This window comes from Phaenicophaeus curvirostris, chromosome 4 (assembly GCF_032191515.1).
Source record: "Phaenicophaeus curvirostris isolate KB17595 chromosome 4, BPBGC_Pcur_1.0, whole genome shotgun sequence".
Taxonomy (NCBI): Eukaryota; Metazoa; Chordata; class Aves; order Cuculiformes; family Cuculidae; genus Phaenicophaeus; species Phaenicophaeus curvirostris.
Genome location: NC_091395.1, coordinates 51,552,914 through 51,576,726, shown reverse-complemented (window position 1 = coordinate 51,576,726; position 23,813 = coordinate 51,552,914). Strand labels below are relative to the sequence as shown.

Here is a 23,813-nt window from a genome sequence, read left to right as displayed (position 1 = left end):
CAAGCAAAGTGCATCAGACTGATAGCAGTAACTGACAATCACGCAAAGTATCTTCACAAAGGGACACTGGCTAGCAACTATAACAGAGCGTATGCAATCCAAATAAATCAGTTCCAATGTTAGCGCAAGCACAGATATTCCAGTAAAGAAATGAATTAAATTACTATCCTTGTACCAATTTGTATTGTACACCAAAACTAAACATGTTACTGCTGTATCATCAGAAAGAGATTTCAGGGTTTCTAAACTGCACATACACTACCCTTAAAACAAAGGATGGAATTTTTCAGTAAATTTCCTGCAGGAATGAAGACCACCACCACGTTCCACTTCAGACAACATTAACATCTTCAGGGGGAAAGGACAGAAAATGTCAGGAAAGGACAGAGATGGAAAGACATGCTTGGAATTTATTGCACTGCTTTGCATGAATGCACCAGAACAGTCTCTATTTCTAAGACCTTGCAACAGCTTTCAGATATCACTAGCAAGTCTCACTGAAGTGAAGATTATCATGGCTGTGGAATCTGCTCGGCGCTTTTGGCATGCCTGTTCAAATTGGGAAGTGCAGTAGGGAGCCTGCCACAGCTCAACAGGTTCCCAGTGGATGAACAAAGGCAGTACTTGGATATCAAGGCTTTCATACCTAGCTTGCTGCAAACAGGCTGCAAGAGTGTATTATAGCTGAAAGTAATATGCACTCTAAATACAAAGTTTCCCCTGTAACAATCTGGAAAGTGCTTTCACTCTTTTAAACTGGAACGCACTGTAAAATAGTCAATCTTTACTGCACTACAGAGACATTACAGAAATGGCAGATATTTAATATTTAACATTTCCCATTAGCAGGATCCTACTAATGGAAGCACTAGAAGAAGTAGGAAGCTCAGTTTTGTAACTGTACGCACCTTTTCCCTCCAAGCTACCTATTGCCATGCCTTTCATGTTTTGTTACCATGCAGCTTTTCTCAAGGTACTTTTGGTCTGCTTGCACTCTATGTCATCTAACTACTATATAAATTAGCTTACAGTTGCTAAGAGTGCAGAGGAAAGCCCAGACTTTCCTCAGGGGCGTTAAGATGATGATGAGCAAAATTTAAATTTATAAGCAGCTCTATAGGAAAGAGATGCACCCACTACAAACCTGACCTTTTCTACATCTTCTTTTCTTCCTCCAACCCACAAACAGCAGAAAGTAGAGCAAAATTACTGAAGTTCTGTAAAGACACGGGGCACCTGACTCTCAGGATCAGCCTAATTATATGCAAAGAATCTGAAATAATGACAATGCAATTTTGTCCTGCTTCATTATTCTATCCACACTGCTGTTAACAATAGCATAGATTTAGCAAAAATGAAAGTACAAGAGGTCATGCCATTCCCATGTAAGGGGAGCTACAATCATGATACCTCCACTCACAGTCACTCAAATATCTTGATATTTTTAAGAGTTCTTAATTTTATTTACAGATTCATAGGACAACTCAGGTGGGAAGGGACTATGGGTGATCTCTTGTCCAGCCACCACCTCAAAGCAGGGCCAGATCTGCAGTCACAGCAGGCTGCTCAGGGCTTGATCAGGCTTAATCCTGCACACCTCCAAGAACAGAAAATGAATCACCTCTCTGGGTAACCTGCTCTTTCTTTTCTGCTATTTACCATATTTAACTAAGCATGAAGCTAACAAGAAAAAATACAAATGCATTTCAGATTTTCACTTTCTGTCTTGCTTGATTGGAGGACCTCTGGTCCCTCTCCAATTTTCAAACTCTGAACTACAAATACGTATACAGATGTGGACACTGACAGGTTACAGAAAGCTATTAATAATGCAATTCCAGTGGGAAAGGACAAAAATCCATCTGAACATCCAACAGCTTTTCCAACCACCACTAAGTAAATCCATTTAAAGAGGCACTTTGATTAGAAGCAACAGTTCTGATTTTATCTAGAAAATATCATACTCTGAAAAAACTGCCAACTAGCAGAAAAGAAATACCAACAGTTAACTTGGGCTGAGCACCTTTTTAACACACACTTAACAGTTAATGTCAACTATCTCCACCTTCATTTTAATAGTAGGACTTCCTTCTCTCTCACACAACTCCCAGCAAGAAAAGCATATTTAATTAAAGATGAATAATTTTCCTTCCCAAGTTAATCTAAAGGTTATTTTACTATACACAGAATGTAATACTTGATCCTCTCACCATTTACTATAAAATACACTTTTTTTCCAACAAAATTCACTCGGTAGGTCTTTTTCAAAATGTCTGGAGAGAGATGGTTGAGTCATCTTCCCTGGAGGTGTTTAAGGGATGGGTGGACGAGGAACTGAGGGCCATGGTTTAGTATTTGATTGGAATGGTTGGACTCGATGATCCAGTGGGTCTTTTCCAACCTGGAAATTCTATGATTCTATGATTATGATTTAGAAGAAAAATATGTTATCAAATATTAAAATATTTCTGTTCCATGGCACAATGCTATTTTACATCTGGTACACTGTGGGTATTAATCCTAATTTTAATAATTTTTATAAATTAGAAAGAAACTTACCTTTTTAACACATTTGTTGCTATAACACTTCAGCTATGCTCATAAACTCAGTGGACTGCATATATACACTTAGCAGTAATTAGGCAAGAAGCATCCCATTTGTGCTGTCTGTCCTTCAAGTAATTTGAGAAATTATGATGATTAATAAATAATTGAACACAAGTGACCAATGACTAAATAAGTATTTTCAACATCAGGCAACACACTCCATCTTCAGACATTAATATAGGTCTTCGTTATCCTTTAAATATGAGAAAAAATGAATCAGATGAGCTTTAAGTTGCAATTAGTATCTGTCAGGGTATCTAATGAACTGGGGAAAAATGAATGCAGTGTCAGTGCTCCTAGTGGTATCTGCGTCATGCATATCAAAGCATTACACATGGAAGTGCATGTATAGCATAGATGGGAGTATTTAAATACAGCTAAGGATCAATTTCACTATCCATTCCCTGACTCCTGCTACTACACAACACACCTGAGAGTACCCGGTCCTCCAAGTGGGAATCATTTATGCAAAAACTGTAGACTTCTGTCTGGAGAAGCAGTCGAGACTGGGCAGGGAACCTTGCCTATTTCCACTGACACTTCATACATCTGCGCAAGTCAAGGCCTCAGCTGCCATGAGATTTAAACAACACTGCACGGCTTGTTAAATAGTCTATTTGGAGAAAAAGTGTTCCTTCCATACAAGGAATACCCTAATGATCATTAACTATATAAGAAAGAAATCCAATGTTTCAGATAATTTCTATACTGAAAGAGCTGAAATGAATATACCATTTTCCTTTTTTGCCTTACACATGCCACTGAAAATAATAAGATTAGTTGCGTTAAGTTATTTAACTGAGGATCTTCAGCAGCAGTCAAAACAGTTGCTTCAGGAGTTTTATGAATAAACCTGTAAGGCACAGTGACACTTCTATAAATCATGAAATATGCCTTCAGACAGCTGTTATTCACTGGCTGTGCTTCCCAGCATACTACATTCATTCCTTTGTCTAAATATAATAGAATTTTACTTTTGTTTTCCACTATTTAAAAAAAATACTATTTTTCTCAACAATGAAGAATTCTTTGCTAGCAACAACTTCAGAAGTTTGTCAAACTACTGCATTTAACCAGATAGTACTTCTTAAGAAGACAATCGAGACAGACAAGGTGTCCAGAGGATGTTTCCAACCAATCAGACATCTACCCAGGCACCTAACTTACTCCAGAACACTGAAAATGACATGCTTGTGAGTGGTAAAAAAGCATGGTCCCACCAATGAGAGTTCAGAGGTCATCTAACGTAGCCAAATCCCACACATGAAAATAAGACCCAGAGCATTGCTGAAGAACGAAACATGGTCACTGAAACCCCAACATCCAGAGTCAGACACTTTACAAATGCTGGGGATGACTCTAATTTAGAAGCTGAAAAGACAATACTTAGGCACATGTCAACATGAATGACCAAGGCATAGTGCTAGGTATTGATGAAAATCTGAACTCTAAAAGGATGCCAAGTTTAAGCAATGCCTGAGACAGAAGAAACACCCTTACAGAGAGAGCAAAACACAACTTCAAAACAGCAGGAATCAGTAAATTCATATGTCAGCAACAGAAAATACATATTTATGTTGGACTTCCCATGTGAAAAAACCCAAGACTCTGCCTGTAACACTTTTTATTTAACAAAATAAGAAAAACAACTCAGATCACCTTCACAATAATTCCACTCAACAAACAGTTGCATACAATGCTGCTAACTTTCAAAGCAATTCTGCAGATTATTTTCTGAAAGGCTATTGTGGATCTCTGTTGTTTTTGCTTTCACATCTTCTGCTGTCAAAAGCTGGGTTCCTTTGAGCACCAACTTGATCTCTGGGATCTCTTCCCTGTAAGCCTCACTCAATAACTGAAAAGTTTCTGGTTTGGATTTCTTCAGTTTCACAAGAAAACTGATGTTAACTCTCTGTTCACTCTTGCATACCAACATTTTCCAAATGAGGGCAAGAAAACGTCTATATTGGATCTTGGATCTTCCCAAGACAAAACAAGGGCCCCATACAGACTTGTAATATCCTTCAGAAGCTGAAAAAGGACTGGGACTTCTGCACATACTCAAATATTACTTCTTTTCAGTAGCAGCAATAGCGGCAAGACCACATAGTCATGACTGCTAGTATAGGATACAATTACATTTTTCTTCAAAAGATTTTCTTGAAAGCTTTCTTCCACTGGTAGCTGTCAGTCCTGGATGATTTAAAATCTCTCAAGATTTATCTTCCAAACTTGATGGCTGACTTCATGCTCATTGGTTCTATTACATTACAGCAGAAACAAACTCTCTTCTGCATTTCATCATCAGCTTCATCACTGATACAATTTATTTATCACATAAAATTTCTGGGAAAATAAGCATAACTGTAAGAAAAATTCAGCTACTGCAAATATGTTTCCTTGCATTCCTTGCTTCTCTTAATCCTGTGGGATATACAGTCACTGACATTGTATTCCTTCATCTTCGTCCTTCCTAAACTGGTTTAGATACTCCCTTGACAAAAATCTCTTTTCTCTTCCCTCTACCCATTCCATCTCAGATGTGTTTATCATAATGAAGTATGTTTTATTCATTGCCTACATAATTTTTTTCCATTATACCCAACACATACTGTTAGGCCAGTTCTTCTTTAAGATACACATACTGTCCTGTGCTTTTCACCTTCTCTAATTTCATATTTTTATGTCTCCTCTCCTTCCTTAGTTTTTTACTGAAGCAATGAACCTGGACCTTGAGTCAGCAGTAAAATTATCAGAGAAAAGTCTGGAAAAAATACTAGAATTTGTTATACAGAAAGAAACATTTGATTTTTAGAATAAGCTACATAAAGATCACTTAGTATTAAATAAGTAAAGCTTTGTTTGAAGAAAAAATAAAGAACAAACATAGCACTAACAGAATAAAATCAGGTACCTCTTCTGTTCAGTTCCTGTAATGAAAAGAATTGGCTCCATATTCAAGTGTTTAGATTATCTGACTTGTGATATCTTAATACATACCACAAGCACCAGGTGATCAAACTCTTTTGAGTCATTACAGCTTTGAAGTACATCCCTTGAAGATATGAAACATTTTCTCCCACACACAATAACTTCAGTACAATTAATTTTAGTACCAGCAACACCTTCACTTAAAAGCATTATCACGTTATCTCACAAAATGATCTTCAACATCTATGATACTAATAACAAAAACTAATCCAAACAGAAATTACTGAACAATACAACCAAATTTAACTCTGAACACTTCATAAAGGGACAACCTGACTGCAAAGAACATTTATAGAAATGCAAATTTTTTATGTTAAGAACAACAGGTATTATTAAAGATGTATTCCAGAAGAACAACTTTGCTCTCCTCCAAGTCAACTTTCAGATAATGCTACATATTATTTGAAATTACACTGCTCAAATTCGTTATTAATTCAAATGGCTTTTAAAGATCTCACAAAAATTATCATCTAGACTCAAAACATCACAGATATTCTTTATCCATTTATCCTCTCATACAACAGAGTTCATCTTCTCTCCTTGAAAGTCCATCTAAATATTGATACGCTTAGACCAGTATAACTGCTGCCCCTACCCATATTATGCTGCTGTCCAGAAATAAGTGAACATTTTCCTCACATCCGTCTATCCAAGTACAGGTAATTCTCTGTATCAGCTTGCAGCTGAGGGAGTCTCAAACATATTCAGCGTGATTATTATAGTAAACACACTTCTACCACCTTAGTAAAAATAGCTCTTGACCTCTGTAAGAAGGCTCAAAAGTATTTTTCCCAGTTTTGTAGACTTGGAGACAAGTAACTGATTTTGCACCCCTCTATTTATATCATATAATACAGAGCAAGAACCTTGGACAAATAAGACAGAAAATTAAATTTAAAAAAAATTTAAAACTCCAAGCTGATTCTTGCCATTTTCCACACAATCATGCAATTTAGAAGGGAAGCTAACTTCTACTCAGAGGAGGGCAAATACTGAATTTAAGACTGGGATACTTAGAGCTTAGTCCACTCAGGTCTTTGAAAATTCCATGGACAAATACCTTGCAACCTCACCGGACAACTTGTTCCACTGTTTAACTATGATCATAGTGAATTTCTTCTTTATTTTTTTTAGTTTACATTTTCCTTGTTGTAATTCATCACCACTGTTCTTCATCTTCCTACCATACACCAGTGTGAAGAGCCTACGTCTGTCTTCTAGATCACTTCCCTGTAAGTGCTGGGGGCTACTGTTGCATCCCCCTAAAGCCATCTCTTCTACAGGCTGAACAGGGAAAGTGCTCTGCTGAGCTCCCTCCACTTTAAACCCAAAACTAAATGCCATATCTAGATGTGGTTTCACAAGTGCTGAGCAGAGACAATCACTTTGCTCAACCTCCCAAGTATGCACGTGATCACACAGAACACGAGGCTGCTGACTCTCTTTGCTGCCAAGGCACCATGCTGTCCACCAGCAACTCCAGGTCCTTTTTGGCAGAGGTGCTCCCCAGCCAGCTAGTCCCAGCCTGTGCTGCTGAGTGGGCCTTCCCACCCAGGTGCAGGACTTGCCATTCATCCTTGGTGAATTTTATAATGTTCCTGTCAACTCATTTCCCCAGCCTCTTCAGCTCCTCTTGAACAGCAGCCCTACACACAAACATATGAACTCAGTAAAAGCAATCTTTCAACATGGAAAAAAATAAATTATCTTCAGGAAAGGCAAAGATAATATTGCTAATTCTGATGCTCTGAGCAGTTCTTGTTCCACTCAGACAAGAGAGGAAATAGGACACATTTATCACTTCTCTCTCCTCACATCAATTATTCCACATCCTGATTATAAACTTGCAGAATCTGTTGTCTGTTTTCTTTCGGCTTACAAAAGCTGAGTAACATTAATCATAACACATATACGGGGTAAGTACACCTCTTCCTCTGTTCTGAGAAAATCATTACTACGATATCTTAAAGCAGGTTTTTGCTGAGGAAAGTATTTGATAGTACCCATTATCTTCAGTAAATAGGTCCTTCCTTTTTTCTAGTACAAACATTTCCAGTGCTAGCTGAAAAATCAGCAAGGGCCCTTATGCCAACTGTATTTTAATCTTAGGCATCATGAGCATTTTGTTGCTGCCAATGTTTTTGACAAATATGTATTCATCTTTCTCTACAAAATGCCTTATAAGGAAAGCCTTCCGGTCATTGCATGCAACAAAAAATGAATTTTATGAGGAAGACAAAGTGCCTCGATTGAAACTGAAGTGTAAATGTACTGAAATTCTTATGGAGATTTATTTCACTATATTTGAATGAAACCTCGAAATGTAAATTGGTAAATCTTATCTTCTCAGTTGTTAACTTTTACCTTTTTAATCAGTTTTGGCTAGACCATGCAATCAAATAATTAAAACTTAAACAGCCATATTCTGCTGTTCATCCAGACCAGACAGCAGAGAATAAATGAAGATTCAGAGAATATATGATAAAAGGATAACAACAGCAAATTATACAGCCTAAGTATACGTAACAGAAAAGAGAGAAATGCCATTTTGTATGATAAAATATCCTCAAACTGCTAAAAAAGGACATAATTATGAAAAGGCATCACCTCTTCGGATATCTGAAATACGTACTAACCACAGTGGAGTCAGATCTCCTGGGAGTTTCAGATGAGGATTGTCACACACAGACAGACACACATAAATCCATGTCAGCATCCCATTCAAGGGACCACAGATCTCTATCTACGCTTGACTGACAAAAGGTTAATTTTCATCAAGAATGAACTGATATGCTGTTGATGGGTTAAGTGCTTTGATCTAAGAAACACTTTCCATAGCTGAACTAGACTTATTTAATACAAACCTAACACAAATGAATGTTGAGAACCCTAACCTCAATAAAAAGCATTCACCCTAATTGATTGTCATCCCACAGTCATTATAACCATCACCAAACTGCTAAGTCAACTTTATTAGATTTCTACTTTAAAATATCACTTGCATCTCAAGAAAGCCATAAAATAAGTTCTTTATGGGGCATTTTCAGTCATTTAAGCTGCTGATATTTCAACATATTAATGTGTTTGTTCTAACACAATTCATTGCATAATCATATATTTATAGAATGGTTTGGAAGGGACCATCTAGTTCCAATCCCCCTGCCATGGGCAGGGACACTTACTACTAGATCAGGCTGTTCAAGGTCCATCCAACCTGGCCTTGGACACTTCCAGGGATGCGGCATCCACAACTTCCCTGGGCAAGCTGGTCCAGTGCCTCATCACCCTCATTGTGGAGAATTTCTTCCTAAAGTCTAGTTTAAATCTTCCCTTCTTCAATTTATAGCCATTCCTCCCTTGTCTTGTAATTACATGCCCTTGTAAAAAGTCCCTCCCAGCTTTCTTGTAGGCTCCCTTCAGGGACTGGAAGGCTGCTATAACGTCTCCTCGGAGCCTTCTCTTCTCTAGGCTAAACAAGCCCAACTCCCTAAGCCTGTCCACAAGGCCGACGCGCTCCAGCCCTCTGATCATCTTTGTAGCTCTCCTCTGGATCCGTTCCAACAGTTTCATATCCTTCTTATGTTGAGGATTCCAGAACTGGACACAATATTCCAGGTGGGGTCTCACAAGAGCGGAACAGAAGGGCTGACTGACCTCTGACGACCTGCTGGCCATGCTTCTTTTGATGCAGCCCAGGATACAGTTGGCCTTCTGGGCTGCATGCGCACACTGTCGGCTCACGTTGGGCTTCTCAGCACCCTCAAGTCTTTCTCTTCTGGGCTGATCTCAATCACATCATCCCCCATCCTGTATTGAAATTGGGGATTGCCCTGACCCTGGTGTAGGACCTGGCACTTGGCTGTCTTGAACCTTATGAGGTTCACACAGGCCCACATCTCCAGCTTGTGCAGGTCCCTTGGGATGACATCCCGTCCTTCCAGTGTGGCAACTGCACCACTCAGCTTAGTGTCATCTGCAAACTTGCTGACAGTGCACTCAATCTTGCTGTCTATATCACTGATGAAGATATTAAACAGCACTGGTCCCAGTACAGATCCCTGAGGTACATGACTTGTCATAGATCCCCATCTGGACATGACTTGTCATAGAACTCCATCTGGACAGCAAGCAGTTGACCACTAGTATATAAGCTGCTGATCACTAATATAATGACTGCAAGATTTTCAGGTAACTAGGAATCTGCTATAGCCCTTCATGAAAATAACCTTTTTTGAAATACTTCCAAATTCTGGTAGAACAGGTATCAGGCTCCTCCCACAGCAGGCAAACAAATACATATAGACTGAAGCAGCAACAGCATCAAGAAACTTGAACTGAACTATACACCATAATTGTGACACATAGGTGAACATAGCTTAACATTAGAAAAAATGCCACATAGCAACATAACAAGGCAATAACAACACGTCCCCCGAGAACTAGGGTCAATAGGTTCTACTGAAATTTTCATGTAACTAAAATTTAATATAGTCCATAGGTTATTATTGATTAATTCAAAGGTCAATGAAATTAATGTATAACGTACAAAGAGGCAAATATACTCCATAAGGGCTACTGTAAATACCTAAATCACATAATAAAAAGCTTGCAGTATCTATCTCTCTCTCTCTGTAAGCAAAATTATCTCTTTTCCACTGTAATTAAAATTATCTCTTCTCCACTGTAATTTAGTGCATATTAAGTATAACGTATACTTTTTTCAATAAAGCATTCCACCTCTTGTCAGATGGTGACTAAAATTTATGTCCGTCAGACTTGTTCCCCGCTGGATGCAACCTGCAGGCCATCAGTTGGGTGGCTTTCGCTGACAAAGAATCTAATGTACAGGTCCAGAGCTCACCTGCAGCAAGCTTGATACAATCCAGTAAATATTCAACAGCTGTATGCTGGTGAGATCAAGTACCTTTCTCCACCACAGAAAACACTGAGGGTACTTTATTAAAAAAAAAACAAACCACACATAATTTACTCTGCTATCGAAATATGGCATTGGAGAGTGACAAAAAAAAAAAAAGTCATGACTTACAGTGGCAGACCTAGCCACCTAAATTAATACTTATTACTATACTTTTTCCTTATATAAACACCATCCAGTTGAACTCTATTCTGAAAGATAAACTGGACCATAAAATTACATTAATAATAATAAGACTTAATCCCTCGTGGTACACTACCTTAAATAAGAAGACGACCAAATTAAATGAAAGGACTAACAATCTATTTAAGACCATAAATAATTTAATCCATAGGGAACACATATCACGTTACCTCAGATCTTTCCTGTTCACTGTGCCTGTCTGTCTCACTGAAAGTAAGAAAAATAACTTCATGTAAATTTAGAAACACAGAATTAGACATGCACACCTTACCAGAGGTGAACGCAGTGACACAGAAAAGGATATGAGAATCAAGGCAAAAATCAAAAAGAGCATGAGGTACACCAGAGCAGCACCAGAGCTAATCCTGGGATAGAGTATCTCAGCAGTATGAAGCAGTAGTAGGGAATTAATATCCTGTGTGTATCTGCCATTAACGAGGCTAATATTTATATAATCCAGCCATTTTTGAGGTCTGTTCTTCAAAGAAAAAAATCAAAGTGTTTACAAAATGCTTATACAAACAATTCAACATTTTTGAAGAAATGTAAGTAGCTCAGTTTGCTTATCTGAAAGAAAAATGTAAGCTGCTACCATATTTTCTCTTAAACTACATATACCAGAAAACTACTTCTAACAGTAGTTAGTATGAGTGTAACAGGGGTAAATCCAATTAATTGGAAATTTCTGCTCTGCAGAGGCTCTCCAATTGTGACACATTTGTATAAAACTTTAATTTGGATGTAGAACATTCATGTCACAGCAACTGCTAGGAATACTACTGCACTGCAGCTTATCACTGAGAGGTGAGGAGGTTTCTCTGACCAAATAATCTACAACATATCATGAAAGACTGGGCAGGAAAGAGGAAGACAGCAGGAGTTTTTCTGACCAGAAGTCTGATTTCTTTAAGAATTTTCTGGATTCTTTGAGGTGCTCCGAGTTCTCTTCAAGGCAAAACTTGGCAGAGGCACATAGGGCAAGGAAGAGCTTTGGTGACTGGTTTTCCTGTGGAAGAGCAGCTGGCTGCAGACCACACTGCGCCACTGCAGCCATGGGTCTGCACCCTGAGGTTGCCCTGCAAAACCAGAGGCATGAACGAAGACCTAGATTTCCCCGTAGAGAGATGGATGTGGGATCCAGTGGCTGATTTAGCTGTAACAGGTGGTAGTGGGAAGGAAAAAAAAAAAAAAATCAGGCTTTTTTCAGCTACCATAAGACAGGATGTCCATTGTCTGGAAGCCAGAAAAACCTCACACTAGAAACACTGTACAATACTTCATTGGATTCCCGATCATCAAATCTTTATGCAGGGACTCAGAACAGCTATACTGAAGCAACAAGCAACAAACGTGATGCTGAAGCAAGGGTAAATTCTCCAGTTTTGTTTATTCTGATATGAGACTGGATTATAGCAATAGATCCTACTGATTTGAACATCCCTCAGTGAAAGCAAGCTTTAGAAACTATCTATTTCCATCTTTGCCTTATCACCAAGATTTCAGTCTTCTTTGAAGTAAGTTCTGTTCTGGTTAGCTTCTGATGAACTTTCTAATCTCTCCACTTACCTCTAATAGTTCAGCGGTTTTGCATGATTTACCATTTTAAGCTCAGGTACGTAGAATCAAGATTTTGCATAAGCCACTAGGCCACTGAAGTCACCACATTATTTTCAGCTTTATCAAAAATGTTTGTATGTGTGAAAATGCAAAATCAAAACTTCTGTGTCATCTCCAGGTTAATTCAATTGCATCTGAATTGCTCCTTCCAAATCATCACCATTCAAATAAATGGTTAAGAAATAAAAGTGTCACTACCCTTTGAAAGGTTCCTGTCAGTGTGCTACATACTGTCATTTATAATTATCATTTCTGTCTGCTACTCTTTACCAAGTAAGTTATGATATGGTTTTTTTTAACCCAAGTACATGCTCACTTTAGTATGCAGTGCAATAAAAGGCTATGCAGGTAATTAAACAAGCCCTAGTGCTCTTCTCTCATAAAGGTTATTACAAAAAATGTCTGTTTGCCCATCTTGGTAGATGCTCACCTTTGTTTTTTTGCAAGTCCATTTATGTAGTCTTACGTACTGGCCACAGAAACTAGGTGTTGTATTTGATACAGATTATTACAACTCCTGGACAGCTTCAAAGAAAAACCACAGATCCCTCAGGCCTTGTAAATTACTCTGTGGCCAGACTTATGTACCCATAAAAAAGCTGACCGAAGTCAACCAGTGCTTACATGCCACCTTTTCTATCCAGCTTAGAAAGGTTTGAATTGGTAGCAAGGGCGCTCTTATATTCAACATCGGGCATATTTTAAAAACCATAAAGTTAAAAATAATTGAAAATGTAGTTCAGTTTGAGAGCCTTATTTTAATGGATTGCCATAGTTTGAAGATTTCCTTTAAATCCACTGTAAGAAAATGACGTGCAAAGAATATAAGTATTTTGCAATATTTATGTCTCATTAAACTTTATACTAACAACAGCAGAAAAGAACTTTTAATTAAATAAACCATATTTTAAACGACTGGGGCTGCTAAATAACAAGTTCTCCAATGTGACATCATGAACAAGGCCCTTAAGAGTGAGGATAGTAAAGAATAAACAACACAGATGTTCAAATGAAACAGTAAATCACTACTATCAGGCATTAAGAAACCCATGCTGTTATGACAGGCTTAACTCTGATCCAGGAATTTACGTGAGAAGAAATCGTGGGCCCTATTATATAAGTATTTTCCTAAGAGATACTCTGAAATGGAAAAGCAAATATCAATTGATGTTTACACCTGCTGACAGTTACATTACAACAGAGCATTTAGAATTGCTTTTTAGAACATCAGGTTACAAAACTAAAGGGAGGGTATGGCCAAAATTAAGTTAGATTACAATATACTGTTAGGAATGCTGACCAGCACATACCAGTTAAAGTGGTATAAATCAGAAGAAATGTTACAGTTATGCTGCACCTGTATTGTTAGGACTACGGCAATAATGTTAATTATATTGTCAGCTCTTATTCTCTCCCTATGAATTATCTATTTATTTGAGTTCAACAAGAATAATGGGTTTGCGAGCGTTTAGGACTGCAGTGACTGCTGGGTAATTACGCTTTTCCTGCACATACCTCACAGAATGGCTCACAGTCTAATTCCTGCTACAGAAGAGATGTCAGCTATTGGCAAAAATAGTCTTTCAAAATACTGACTCATGAAGTTACATCAAGTACATTGGTCATTTTGGTCTGTTTGTGGTGCATGCACTGAACTGGAGGAAAACAACTGTTTTAAGAGGAAGAGTTCAACTGCAGCAAATCCCTTTGATGAAGGAAGTTTGGTCTACTGTCACACTACAGCTTTTGGGGCAAGACATTAAAACGATAAACTCTTAGTTGCCTCAACTTCCAAAGCCCTTGTTTAGGCCATAGCTGCATTTGTTACACCTGAAATAACTTCACTCACACTTAGCACAAAGTATTTGTGTACAAATGCATACCAGAAGTGATGCAATTTGCAATCTTTTAAAAGTATGTATTAAGAAGGTGGGTTGAAGTCCTGCAAGATCTTTCTAGATAAACAGCCAGAATTGGTGCAGCCTGGTCTATTATTGAGAAATGCATTACTTCTGTGTTTTAGAGTGAATTTCAAGGAAAACCTTGTGCTGAACTACCAAAAGGCATCCAAAGAAGCAGAAAAATAGTACTTCATTCTACTTTGTGGCAGGTTGCTAAAGGGTGCTAGATCTCCTGAGCTTTCTGCACACCCCCTTGAGTTGTAATGCACTGCGAACCAAAGAATCAGGATCTGAAAACCATGTCCATTTGTGGTCACTCAAAATAAAAAAGAAAAAAAAAAGAAAAAAGAAAAGAAACAAGAAAAATCTCTTAACAACCACCATTTTCCCCTGTAACCTCTGAGTGAAAAGTAAGCCCGAAAATAGTTGCTTCAGATACATAAATATTTATACCAAAGGTTCCATTTTATTTATTCTGAAACACAAAACAAAACAATGCATGTAAGTTTACTTTATTCTCACTGAAGACTTTTAATTAACTTATTTATAAATGCTACTGTTAATGAGATGTATAAGGAACAACACAATAATTTACACTTAGTCCTGTAATTACAACCACACTTTGACAAACAACAAAAAAACCCAAAACTTTTTTAGCTAGTCCTCCTCCTTTGTAACTAAGTCTTTGAACTGATAAATTAGCATGCGTATTCTTTTCTCTCAAACCACTTGATAATTTCTCTCATACCTTAGGTACAATATATTCATTAAGAAACATTCTGAAGATGCACAGCTGCACTGGTATAATTTCCATCGATGCCTTTGAAAAAATATTTCCATAATATGCCAAGGTCTTAAAAGGCACAGATTAGGAAAAGTATAATCACTGTTGTTTCTAAGTAAAATAACACAGCAGCCTTCACAAGATGACAGATGAGCTGAGATCAACACACTTCACACAGACAAATAAATCATCATTCAGGGAAAGGGAAAGGGGAAAGGTCTACAGCCTGATGAATGTAAATGTTTAGTATTTTTTTTTTCCAGCTGTTTTACTATACATTCACTATATGCTCTTAGAATGAGAATTTGCTGTGTCATTAAAAAGAAAGACATCGGGCAACAGTCAAATACTCTTTCATTGCCGATTTTTAATGAGAGCATAACCTGTGGAATTATTCACGTTAGCTCTGAATTATTAACAGACTTGAACGATCAGACTGCTTTCTCGTTGAATTGTGACGGGTACTAATAACACATTTACACAACGGCAGCGAACTGTCAGAGCTCTTCAGATCAATTCTGTAACTCCCCTTCGGAAGGCACGTTTCTAACTTCTGGGACCGGGGGACTCCGGCTCCCCGGGGCTCGGAGGCGCAAGGATGCGCCGCTGCGGGGAGAGCGCGGGGAGCAAGTACCAGCCCCACGCTTCCACCAGCTGCTGGACCAGGCTCTCCCGAAGCAGCCATCAGCGCCGCGGCTGCTCGCCAGCCGAACTCCAGCCTCCCCTCCCTGCAGCGCTGCGGGATGCCCCGTCCCCGCGGAGCGGAGCCCGCACTCACCGGCTCGCTCAGCCAACAAGCGGGACGCGGCACAAGTTTTACTTTGCCGGGGCGGGTTTTGCTCGGCAGCCGCCCCCACCACCCCCCCGGCACCGGGACCTTTGGGTTTCCCAAGTTTGGCGATGCGCAACGCGCGCCTTTCTCCCGTGCCCGTGGCCGAGCCCCGGCAGGAGGGTGCGGGGGCCGGTGCGGGGCTCCCGGTGCGGGGCTCCCCGCCGTACTCACCCGCTCCCCAGCCGCACGGTCAGCAGCAGAAGCAGCAGCCGGCGGCCCCAGAGGGGCGTGGGGACCCCCCACGCGTCCATGGGCGTGAAGGCGAGCTCCCTTCCCCGAGTTTTCTCCGGAGAGGCTGGGGAACAGCGACCCTGCCAATCTCACCGTTCCCCCCCCACCCCCCACAACCTCCCCCTCCCCTCCCGGTACACGGCAGGCAGAGGGAGGGGAGGGGACGGAGGGGAAGGAGGAGGGGGAGAGGGGGAATAAAACACCCAAACAGGTAGGAACCGAATCTACGAGGAGCGAGCAACTCGCCCAATAGGCTCATCAGGTTGCTCCATAAATTATCCTAAATTCCGCGGGGCGAATCAACCCGTAGCAGAGGTGGAGCCTCCTTTACTACAAGGAAAACATGCTTGGGAGAAAGGGCGGCATCGATTTGCGATTTTCTCCAAAGGAGGAATTAAAACAGATCTTTTATATATATATATAAATATACATAATACGTAAAATGTTAGATATCCCTTTAAAGCTACGTGTATATATTTTAAATATATTTGTATTTATTTTGTTTAAAGCTACTCAGAGGGCGGTTTGCAATCCGTGAAGCAGCCCCTCAGCCCTGCCAAGCGGAGACCCACAGCCGCGAGGCGAAGCGCGGACACCCGCGGGAACTGCGCGGCCCCGCGTCCCGCATCACCGGTTTGGGGGAGGGCGGTTCCAGCTGCGGGGAAGGGGGTTCCCTCCAACTCAATCATCCGTTCCTAGAAGAAGGGTCTTGCGCCTCCAGCCGCGGTGTGAGGCTGTGCTGGAGCCAGGCGGGAACTCCGCGCACCTGAGAAGCGAAAGACGCGCGAGCCCGGAGGCTGCAGGCGGCTCTGCGCGGCCGCGGAGCGCCCCCGGGGGGAGGAGGGATGCGCGATGCTGCGGTACAAAATGCGCTGGGGCACCCTGCAACATGCAAAATACGCCCTTTTTTACCCCTTCCTTTTTTTTTGTTTTCTTTCTTCTATTTATCTTCTTTTTCTTTCTTCTATTTATCTTCTTTTTCTTTCTTTCTTCTTTTTTTTTTTTAATTTTTCCTCTTTCCCCTTCCTCCTTCCTCCTCTCTCCCCGCCCGTCTTTCTTGTATACTGTCTCCTGCCCTCTCCTCCTGCTCTCTAGGAGACCTACAGGGGGAAAGTAGCTGAATTAAAAAACACACCCTGTCCCGTCCCTGTCCACCTCACCCCCACCCCCTTCCCCAAGAAAAAAACCCACAAACTATAAAAAACCCCGAACCTGGGGCAGGAAAAGCAGCCACAGCGGTGGAGATGCACCAGAGGTTCAGCCCTCTCCTTCACAGGTGGGGCGGGCAGTTATGCCCCAGTGGGACTGGCACTTAAATAAAGAAGAGTTCTGGGCACAGCTTTGGGGTCGAGTGGGTCTGAATTCCTCTGCAAGTACTTCCGCGTACCCGGAGAGTCCCTGATTGCAGATCTCTGTGGGGCATTCCTGGAGCAACCTGTGCTGCGATTCTCAGTGTGAGGAGCAAACCATTTTATAGTCATGATCATCATCATCCCTCCTTTTGAGTCAAAATGTATCTGCACAGAAATGTAAATAATCCCTCATCGGTGGTTATTCCAATTATAGGCAGTGCTTTCTTTTGGTATCTCCCACTTCTTTACACATCATCATCTGGTTAGAATTTTATATATACAGCTTACAGTTGCTTTAATGGTTAAAGAAACACTTCAGAGAGCTGCAGTACATTAAGTGAAAATTCAACGTCTTGAAAATTAATAGCCAGTCCTGGGGGTACTGGCAGAAGGTAAAGGCACAAATTTTTGTATGACCTGAGGTCTTTTTATTGGTGGATTAACACAGCAGGCAGCATCCTAGCGTGATGGCAGAGGCATGAGCTCAGGGGAGAGAACATGCGTTACAGAGTTAGTGCAGAAGCTGCTCCCCTGCAGCAGCTGGTGGCACTGGCTCCAGGGTCCAGGATTGCTGTCCCTCTCAGCAACAGAACAAGCACAGCCCATCCCCAAATCCATTTCTTTCTGGGAAATCCTCTTGCCCTGAAAATAGCAATAGTCTTTAGGCTTATTATGGATTGATCTGTCAAATTGACTGTACTTTGCAAAATATGCAATGAGCTCTTCAGATGCCTTTGCATTCTGATGTTTACAGAGCCATTAGGACTCTTTAGTAGTCTATAAAATTCCATCCTGTCTCTAAAATATATTGCATAATTAATGTGACTACAGAGAAAGTTTGATACAGAAAATTTGAGAGTACTTACAGGATTACAAGACATCATCTTTCTGCATGAGCAGCTTGGAGCATCTATTTTAAAACATTTAATTTCAACCCTTTGTAGATCCAGCAGCTTGTTAGCACCTGAAGGAAATAGAGATTACAGATAAAATAACATGCAGTATGAATAGTGAGAGGTTGGGGTTTGGTTGTTTGGTTTTTTTCCATTTGATTTCTGGGTTTAAAAATCTAAGCAGTATTAAATGCCATTAAAAATCATTTAAAATAAAGTCAGTGCCAATGAGTTTTCTCAAATGATACAAGATTAAGAATCAAGACAAGCTGGTTTCAAATAGTCCCAAATCTGAATTTTCCTTGAACTGCAATGTAAACAGTATAAATCCATCCTTCTCAAAACTTGAGAAGAAAATATCCATAACTAAGTAAAATGCTAGGTGAAAAATAGGTATAAACATTTTGAAAAGCAAACAAGAAACAGGCATAGTAGAAGTTCTTTAACGACCAGAAGAAAACTTGTTAATGTACAAGCAAAACTCTAGGATTCAGATCCCTATTACTATTGAAAAGACACAAACCAAAACGGCTTCTGCAAAGGAAACCACTGTCTCCTTCAGTCATATTTAATGATTCCGTGAATAGAAGAACAGGGCTACTTAATTCACTGTCTTACAAAACCTTTTTAAGTCTGCCAGTTATTTCTTAAAGGAGCTGCACGGTTATGGGATGAGTAGGACAGTACTGCCATGTTACAGAAACTGAGACTACTGTCAGAGTGGTCAACTACCCACATTAAAGAGATTAATCGTGACTTCTTATGCATCCTCTCTAGAGACTGTTTATCCGATTCCTCACTGAAGTAATGGTTTTAAAGACAAGAAACAGAAAAAAATTACAAATGAAAGTTTCCATTTGGTTAAGTCTGTAGGAGAAAATAGGGAATTATGATTAATTAATCACAGTGTAGACAATCAATTATAAAATGGGAAATGATGGCATGTTGACAAACAGAAAAATAAAAATAAATCAAGGGGTTTATTTGGTAATGTTTTTGAGTACTGAAATGTAAAATCATACCTCAACTCTCAGCTCGGCTGCTAGCTAATCGTAGAAGATCCAGAGAAAGTGTTTATATTTATCTGTTGAATTTATCCAGGACTACAGAATAGCACCCATACCAACACCCAGAAGAGCACTACTTAGAGCAGCTCATTGCCTACATTCTGCCCAAGCTCATCTGAAATCTTTCTCTGCCCTCCAGCTTTAAGGAGTGCAAGAGAACAGAATAAGAAAATGCAATGTAAAAGTACTTTAAAACACAGCCAGAGTACATCACCCCTTTCCTAACTTCTTAAAAGTGTGAGAATTGTTTTTGGTTCCACACAAATACACCTAACCCTCTGTTACTGTGAAAGGAGAAAGGGCACTTAGCACAAGCTTGTGATTTCCAGTCTGGAAGCCATGTATTCAACTTCAGGGTACCTACAGTCTATAATGCATCTGAAACAACATGAGGAAGAATTTTCATGCTTAAAGCTGAAGACCGAAAAGGAGTAGGAGGAATAAAAATCCAAAGAAAAAATAGCTAAGATCTTCATGTTTTTGCACTTGGGAGCCTTCACAACTAGTATTGAAAAGCATTTTGATGCCTCAAAATTTAATTGTTCAAGACCACAGAAGAACCTAGAAACACCCATTTGCAATTTTTCATAACTGACATCACACATCTGCTGTATTTCTCCTGGACATAACTACACGTGAAACTTGATGGCTGGTTTGGGAGCCTGCACACCACTTTGAGGGCATAAGGAGCTTTGAAAATCTAGCCCTAATGGTTGTTCGATCTTCATTAACTGTGCTTGAGGGCAGATGGTCCTTACTCAGGTAGTTATCCTGCTGAGAACAAAGTTGTCCAAGGCATGGAGAGGGAAGAGAAAATTCTGTTCCTCACCAAAATAAAATGTATACAATAGGAAGACCACTACAGCCATATCTTCAAAAGGTTAGATTCAAATTTACGTAACACATCTTCAGTAAAGTCACAGATGCAGACCCTAATTGTGAATGCACAAAGCAATTGCCTGTTGTACCTTGCCCCTGAGATTGCAAAGAACTTGCACGTGATTTACGCACTTGCATTTTGTTAAGCACAAATAAAAGCAGAGTCACATGCACAGTAATGTAAAACTGCTGTCCAATGAAAACAGTTACATCTTTCTTTGGACAATTCAAGAAAAAGTGGTTTTAAATATGCAATAAAACTTCCATTCTTAATCCTACTTGAATGTGTACTTTTAAATAAAATAAATGTATCAAGGTATCACACAGTAGCCTACTGTTGCAATAGTTGTAAAGAAAGCATCTCAAGTACAAAGAAAATTAATGCAAACTTTTTGTCAATGGCCTTTTCCTAGAATCATAGAATGAGTATACTGGAAAAGACCTGTGAGATCATCAAGCCTAACTGTACCTATCTACTACTAAATCATATCCTTAAGCACTTCATCTATCCGTCTTTTAAATACCTCCAGGGATGGTAACTCAGCTACCTCGCTGGGCAGCCTGTTCCAGTGCCTGATAACCCTTTCGGTGAAGAAATTTTTCCTAATGTCTAGTCTTAGCATCCCCTGGTGCAACTTAAGGCCATTCCCTCTTGGCCTAAGATCTATGACTTGGGAGAGGAGATCAACACTCACCTCACCAAAACCTCCTTTCAAATAGCTGTAGAGTGGTAAGGTCTCCCCTCAGCCTCCTTTTCTCTAGGCTAAACAACCCCAGTTCTCTCAGCTGCTCCTTGTAAGACTTGTTCTACAGCCTCTTCACCAACTTTGTTGCTCTTCTACAGACACGCTTCAGCACCTCAATGTCTTTCTTGCAGTGAGGGGCTGAAACTTAACACAGTATTCAAGGTGTGGCTTTACCAGTGCAAGTACAGGGGCACAGTCACTTCCCTGGTCCTGCTGGCCATTCTGTTTCTGATACATGCCAAGATGCTGTTGGCTGTCTTGCTCACCTAGGCACACAGCTGACTCAGCCAGCTGTCAAGCAACAGCCCCAGGTATTTCTCTGGCAGGCAGCTTTCTAGCCTCACTTCCTGAAGCCTGTAGCACTGCACAGGGTTGTTGTGTCCCAAGTGCAGAACTCGGCACTTGGCGATGTTAAACCTCATCCTGTTGGTCTCAGCCCATTCATCCAGCCTGTTCAGATCCTGTAGAGCCTCCCTATGACCAAACAGATTGACACTTCCTCCCAGCTTGTTGTCATCCACGAGCTTACTAAGGGTACATTCAATCTCTTCATCCACATCATTGATAAAGGTATTGAACAGAACTCGACCCAGCACTGAGCACTGGGCAACATCACTTGTGACTGGCCTCCAACTGGATTTAACTGCATCTGTCACCCCTCTTTGGGCCCAGCTCTCCCACTAGTTTTTTAGCCAGCAGAGGGTACGCCTGTCCAGGCCAGTGATAGCCAGTTTCTCAAAGAGAACACTGTGAGAAACAGTGTCAGAGGCTTTACTAAAGTCCAAGTAGACTATATATATATATATATATACACACAGCCTTTCCCTTGTCTGTTAAGCAGGTCACCTTATCATAGAAGTTTTGGCAGGGCCTGCCTTTCATAAACCCAGATTGACTGGGCCTGATCACCTGGTTATCTTGCATATGCTTTGTGATAGCCTCAAGGTGATCTGCTCCATGACCATCCCTAGCACCAAGTCAGACTAACAGGCCTGTAGTTCCCTGGATCCTCCTCCAACCCCTCTTGTACATGGGTGTAACATCTGCTAACCTCCAGTCAACCAGGACTGCTGGTAGATGATGTAGAGGGGTTTGATGAGCACCTCCAGCAGCTCCCTTAATACCCTCATGTGGATCCCATCCAGCCTAATAGACATGTGAATGTCTAATTAGCCGAGCAGGTCTCTAATCATTTCCTCTTGGATCATGGGAGTTTTTTTCTGCTCTCCCTCCCAGTCTTCTGGCTCAGGAGGCTGAGTATCCAGAGAACATCTCACCTTACTATTATAGCCTGAGGCAAAGAAGGCATTAAGTAACTCAGCCTTTGTCACTATTGTTCCTGCTCTGTACAGTAAAGGATGGAGATTCTCCTTGGCCTTCCTTTTATTGTTGATAGATCTGGAGAAAGGGTTTTTTTTTTATTATAGAATTGGCCAATCTAAGTTCTAGTTGGGCTTTAGGCCTTCTGATTTTCTCTCTGTATGATCACACTTTATCCTTGTAGTCCTCCTGAAATCCCTGCCCCTTCTTCCAAAACTCATATACTTTTTTCTGAGATCCACCCAAAGCTCTCTGCTTAGCCAAGCTGGTTTTCTTCCCCAGCAGCTCATTTTCTGGTACATAGGGATGGCCTGCTCTTGCGCCACCAAGATTTCCTTCTTAAAGAGTATCCAGCCCTCTTGGGCTCCCTTGCCCTTTAGGACTGCTTTCCAAGGAACTTTATCAACCAGCCTTCTGAACAGTCCAAAGTCTGCCCTTCGGAAGTCCCAGGTGGTAGTTCTGCTGAGCCCCCTCTTTACTTCTCCTAGAACTGACAATTCTATCATCTCATGATTGCTATGCCCCAGGCATCCTCCAACCATCACATCTCCCTCAAGGCCTTCTCTGTTCACAAACAACAGGTCCAGCGGGGCATCTTCCCTAGTTGTTCACTCTCCAGTTGTGTAAGGGATTTGTCTTTCACACACTCCAGGAACTTCCTAAACTGTTTCCTCTCTTCTGTATCATACTCCCAGCAGACATCCGGTAAGTTGAAGTCTCCCACAAGGACAAGGGCTAGCAATCATGAGACTTCTCCCAGTTGCTGGTAGAGTATCTCATCAGCCTCTCCTTCCTGTCTGGGTGGTCTAAATTTTTAAATGTACCTTTAATGATGATGGTGGTTGATCTCCATGAGAGGAGAACAAAAAGATGCAGAGACATCACTACAGTGCTGCTTTTTTATTGTGATTAAAATCACAAAATAATTGTGTTCAGTGAAACAGTCAACACATTAATAGAAAATAAATTACGAAACTCTCACTTCCCATAGCTAAATACCATTTTAATTAAGATTTCATCTTCGATACATTGATTTAACTGCTCACTCACTTATGTTATTCATTAAAATTATTTCTAACAGTACAACTTTCGCAGCACTTAAAAATTAAATATGAAGTAATCTCAAGTGGAGAATGATGGATGTAGGAAAGGAGAAGACTATACTCATCTTTGCATCCAGGGGAGAGGGAAAGTGTTAGAGCATGTAAGATGATATTGCTTTACATTTACCCTGATTCTCCATTTAAACTATGACAAAAAGAAAAACAAATTGAAGTGTAGGCTGATCTATGGTAACTGCGCTGAAGTGCTTATGTACTGAAAGTTAACTTCAAAGCACAAATATTCCCTTTGTCTATGACTATTGTCATTGCCATTCACTAGACAGTCGAGTATTTCCAATGTGATCCAGAAAACAGAAAATACATTTTTAACCTTCCTCTTTTACAGGGCATAAATCCACACTCTCTCAGTT

General features: G+C 40.4%; 1 protein-coding gene across 2 annotated transcripts in view; it reads right to left on the bottom strand.

Moving 5' to 3' along the window:
* GABRG1 (gamma-aminobutyric acid type A receptor subunit gamma1) overlaps positions 1-16,188 on the bottom strand; it is a 51,422-nt gene extending 35,234 nt beyond the window's left edge. Inside the window, exon 1 of one of the 2 annotated variants that reach the window (XM_069856110.1) lies at positions 16,023-16,188. In XM_069856110.1, the coding sequence (XP_069712211.1) occupies positions 16,023-16,102 (80 nt within the window). In that variant the 5' untranslated portion in view covers positions 16,103-16,188. The remainder of the gene's footprint in view (positions 1-16,022) is intronic. The other variant, XM_069856111.1, reaches the window with a different exon arrangement.
* Positions 16,189-23,813: the final 7,625 nt, after the last annotated feature.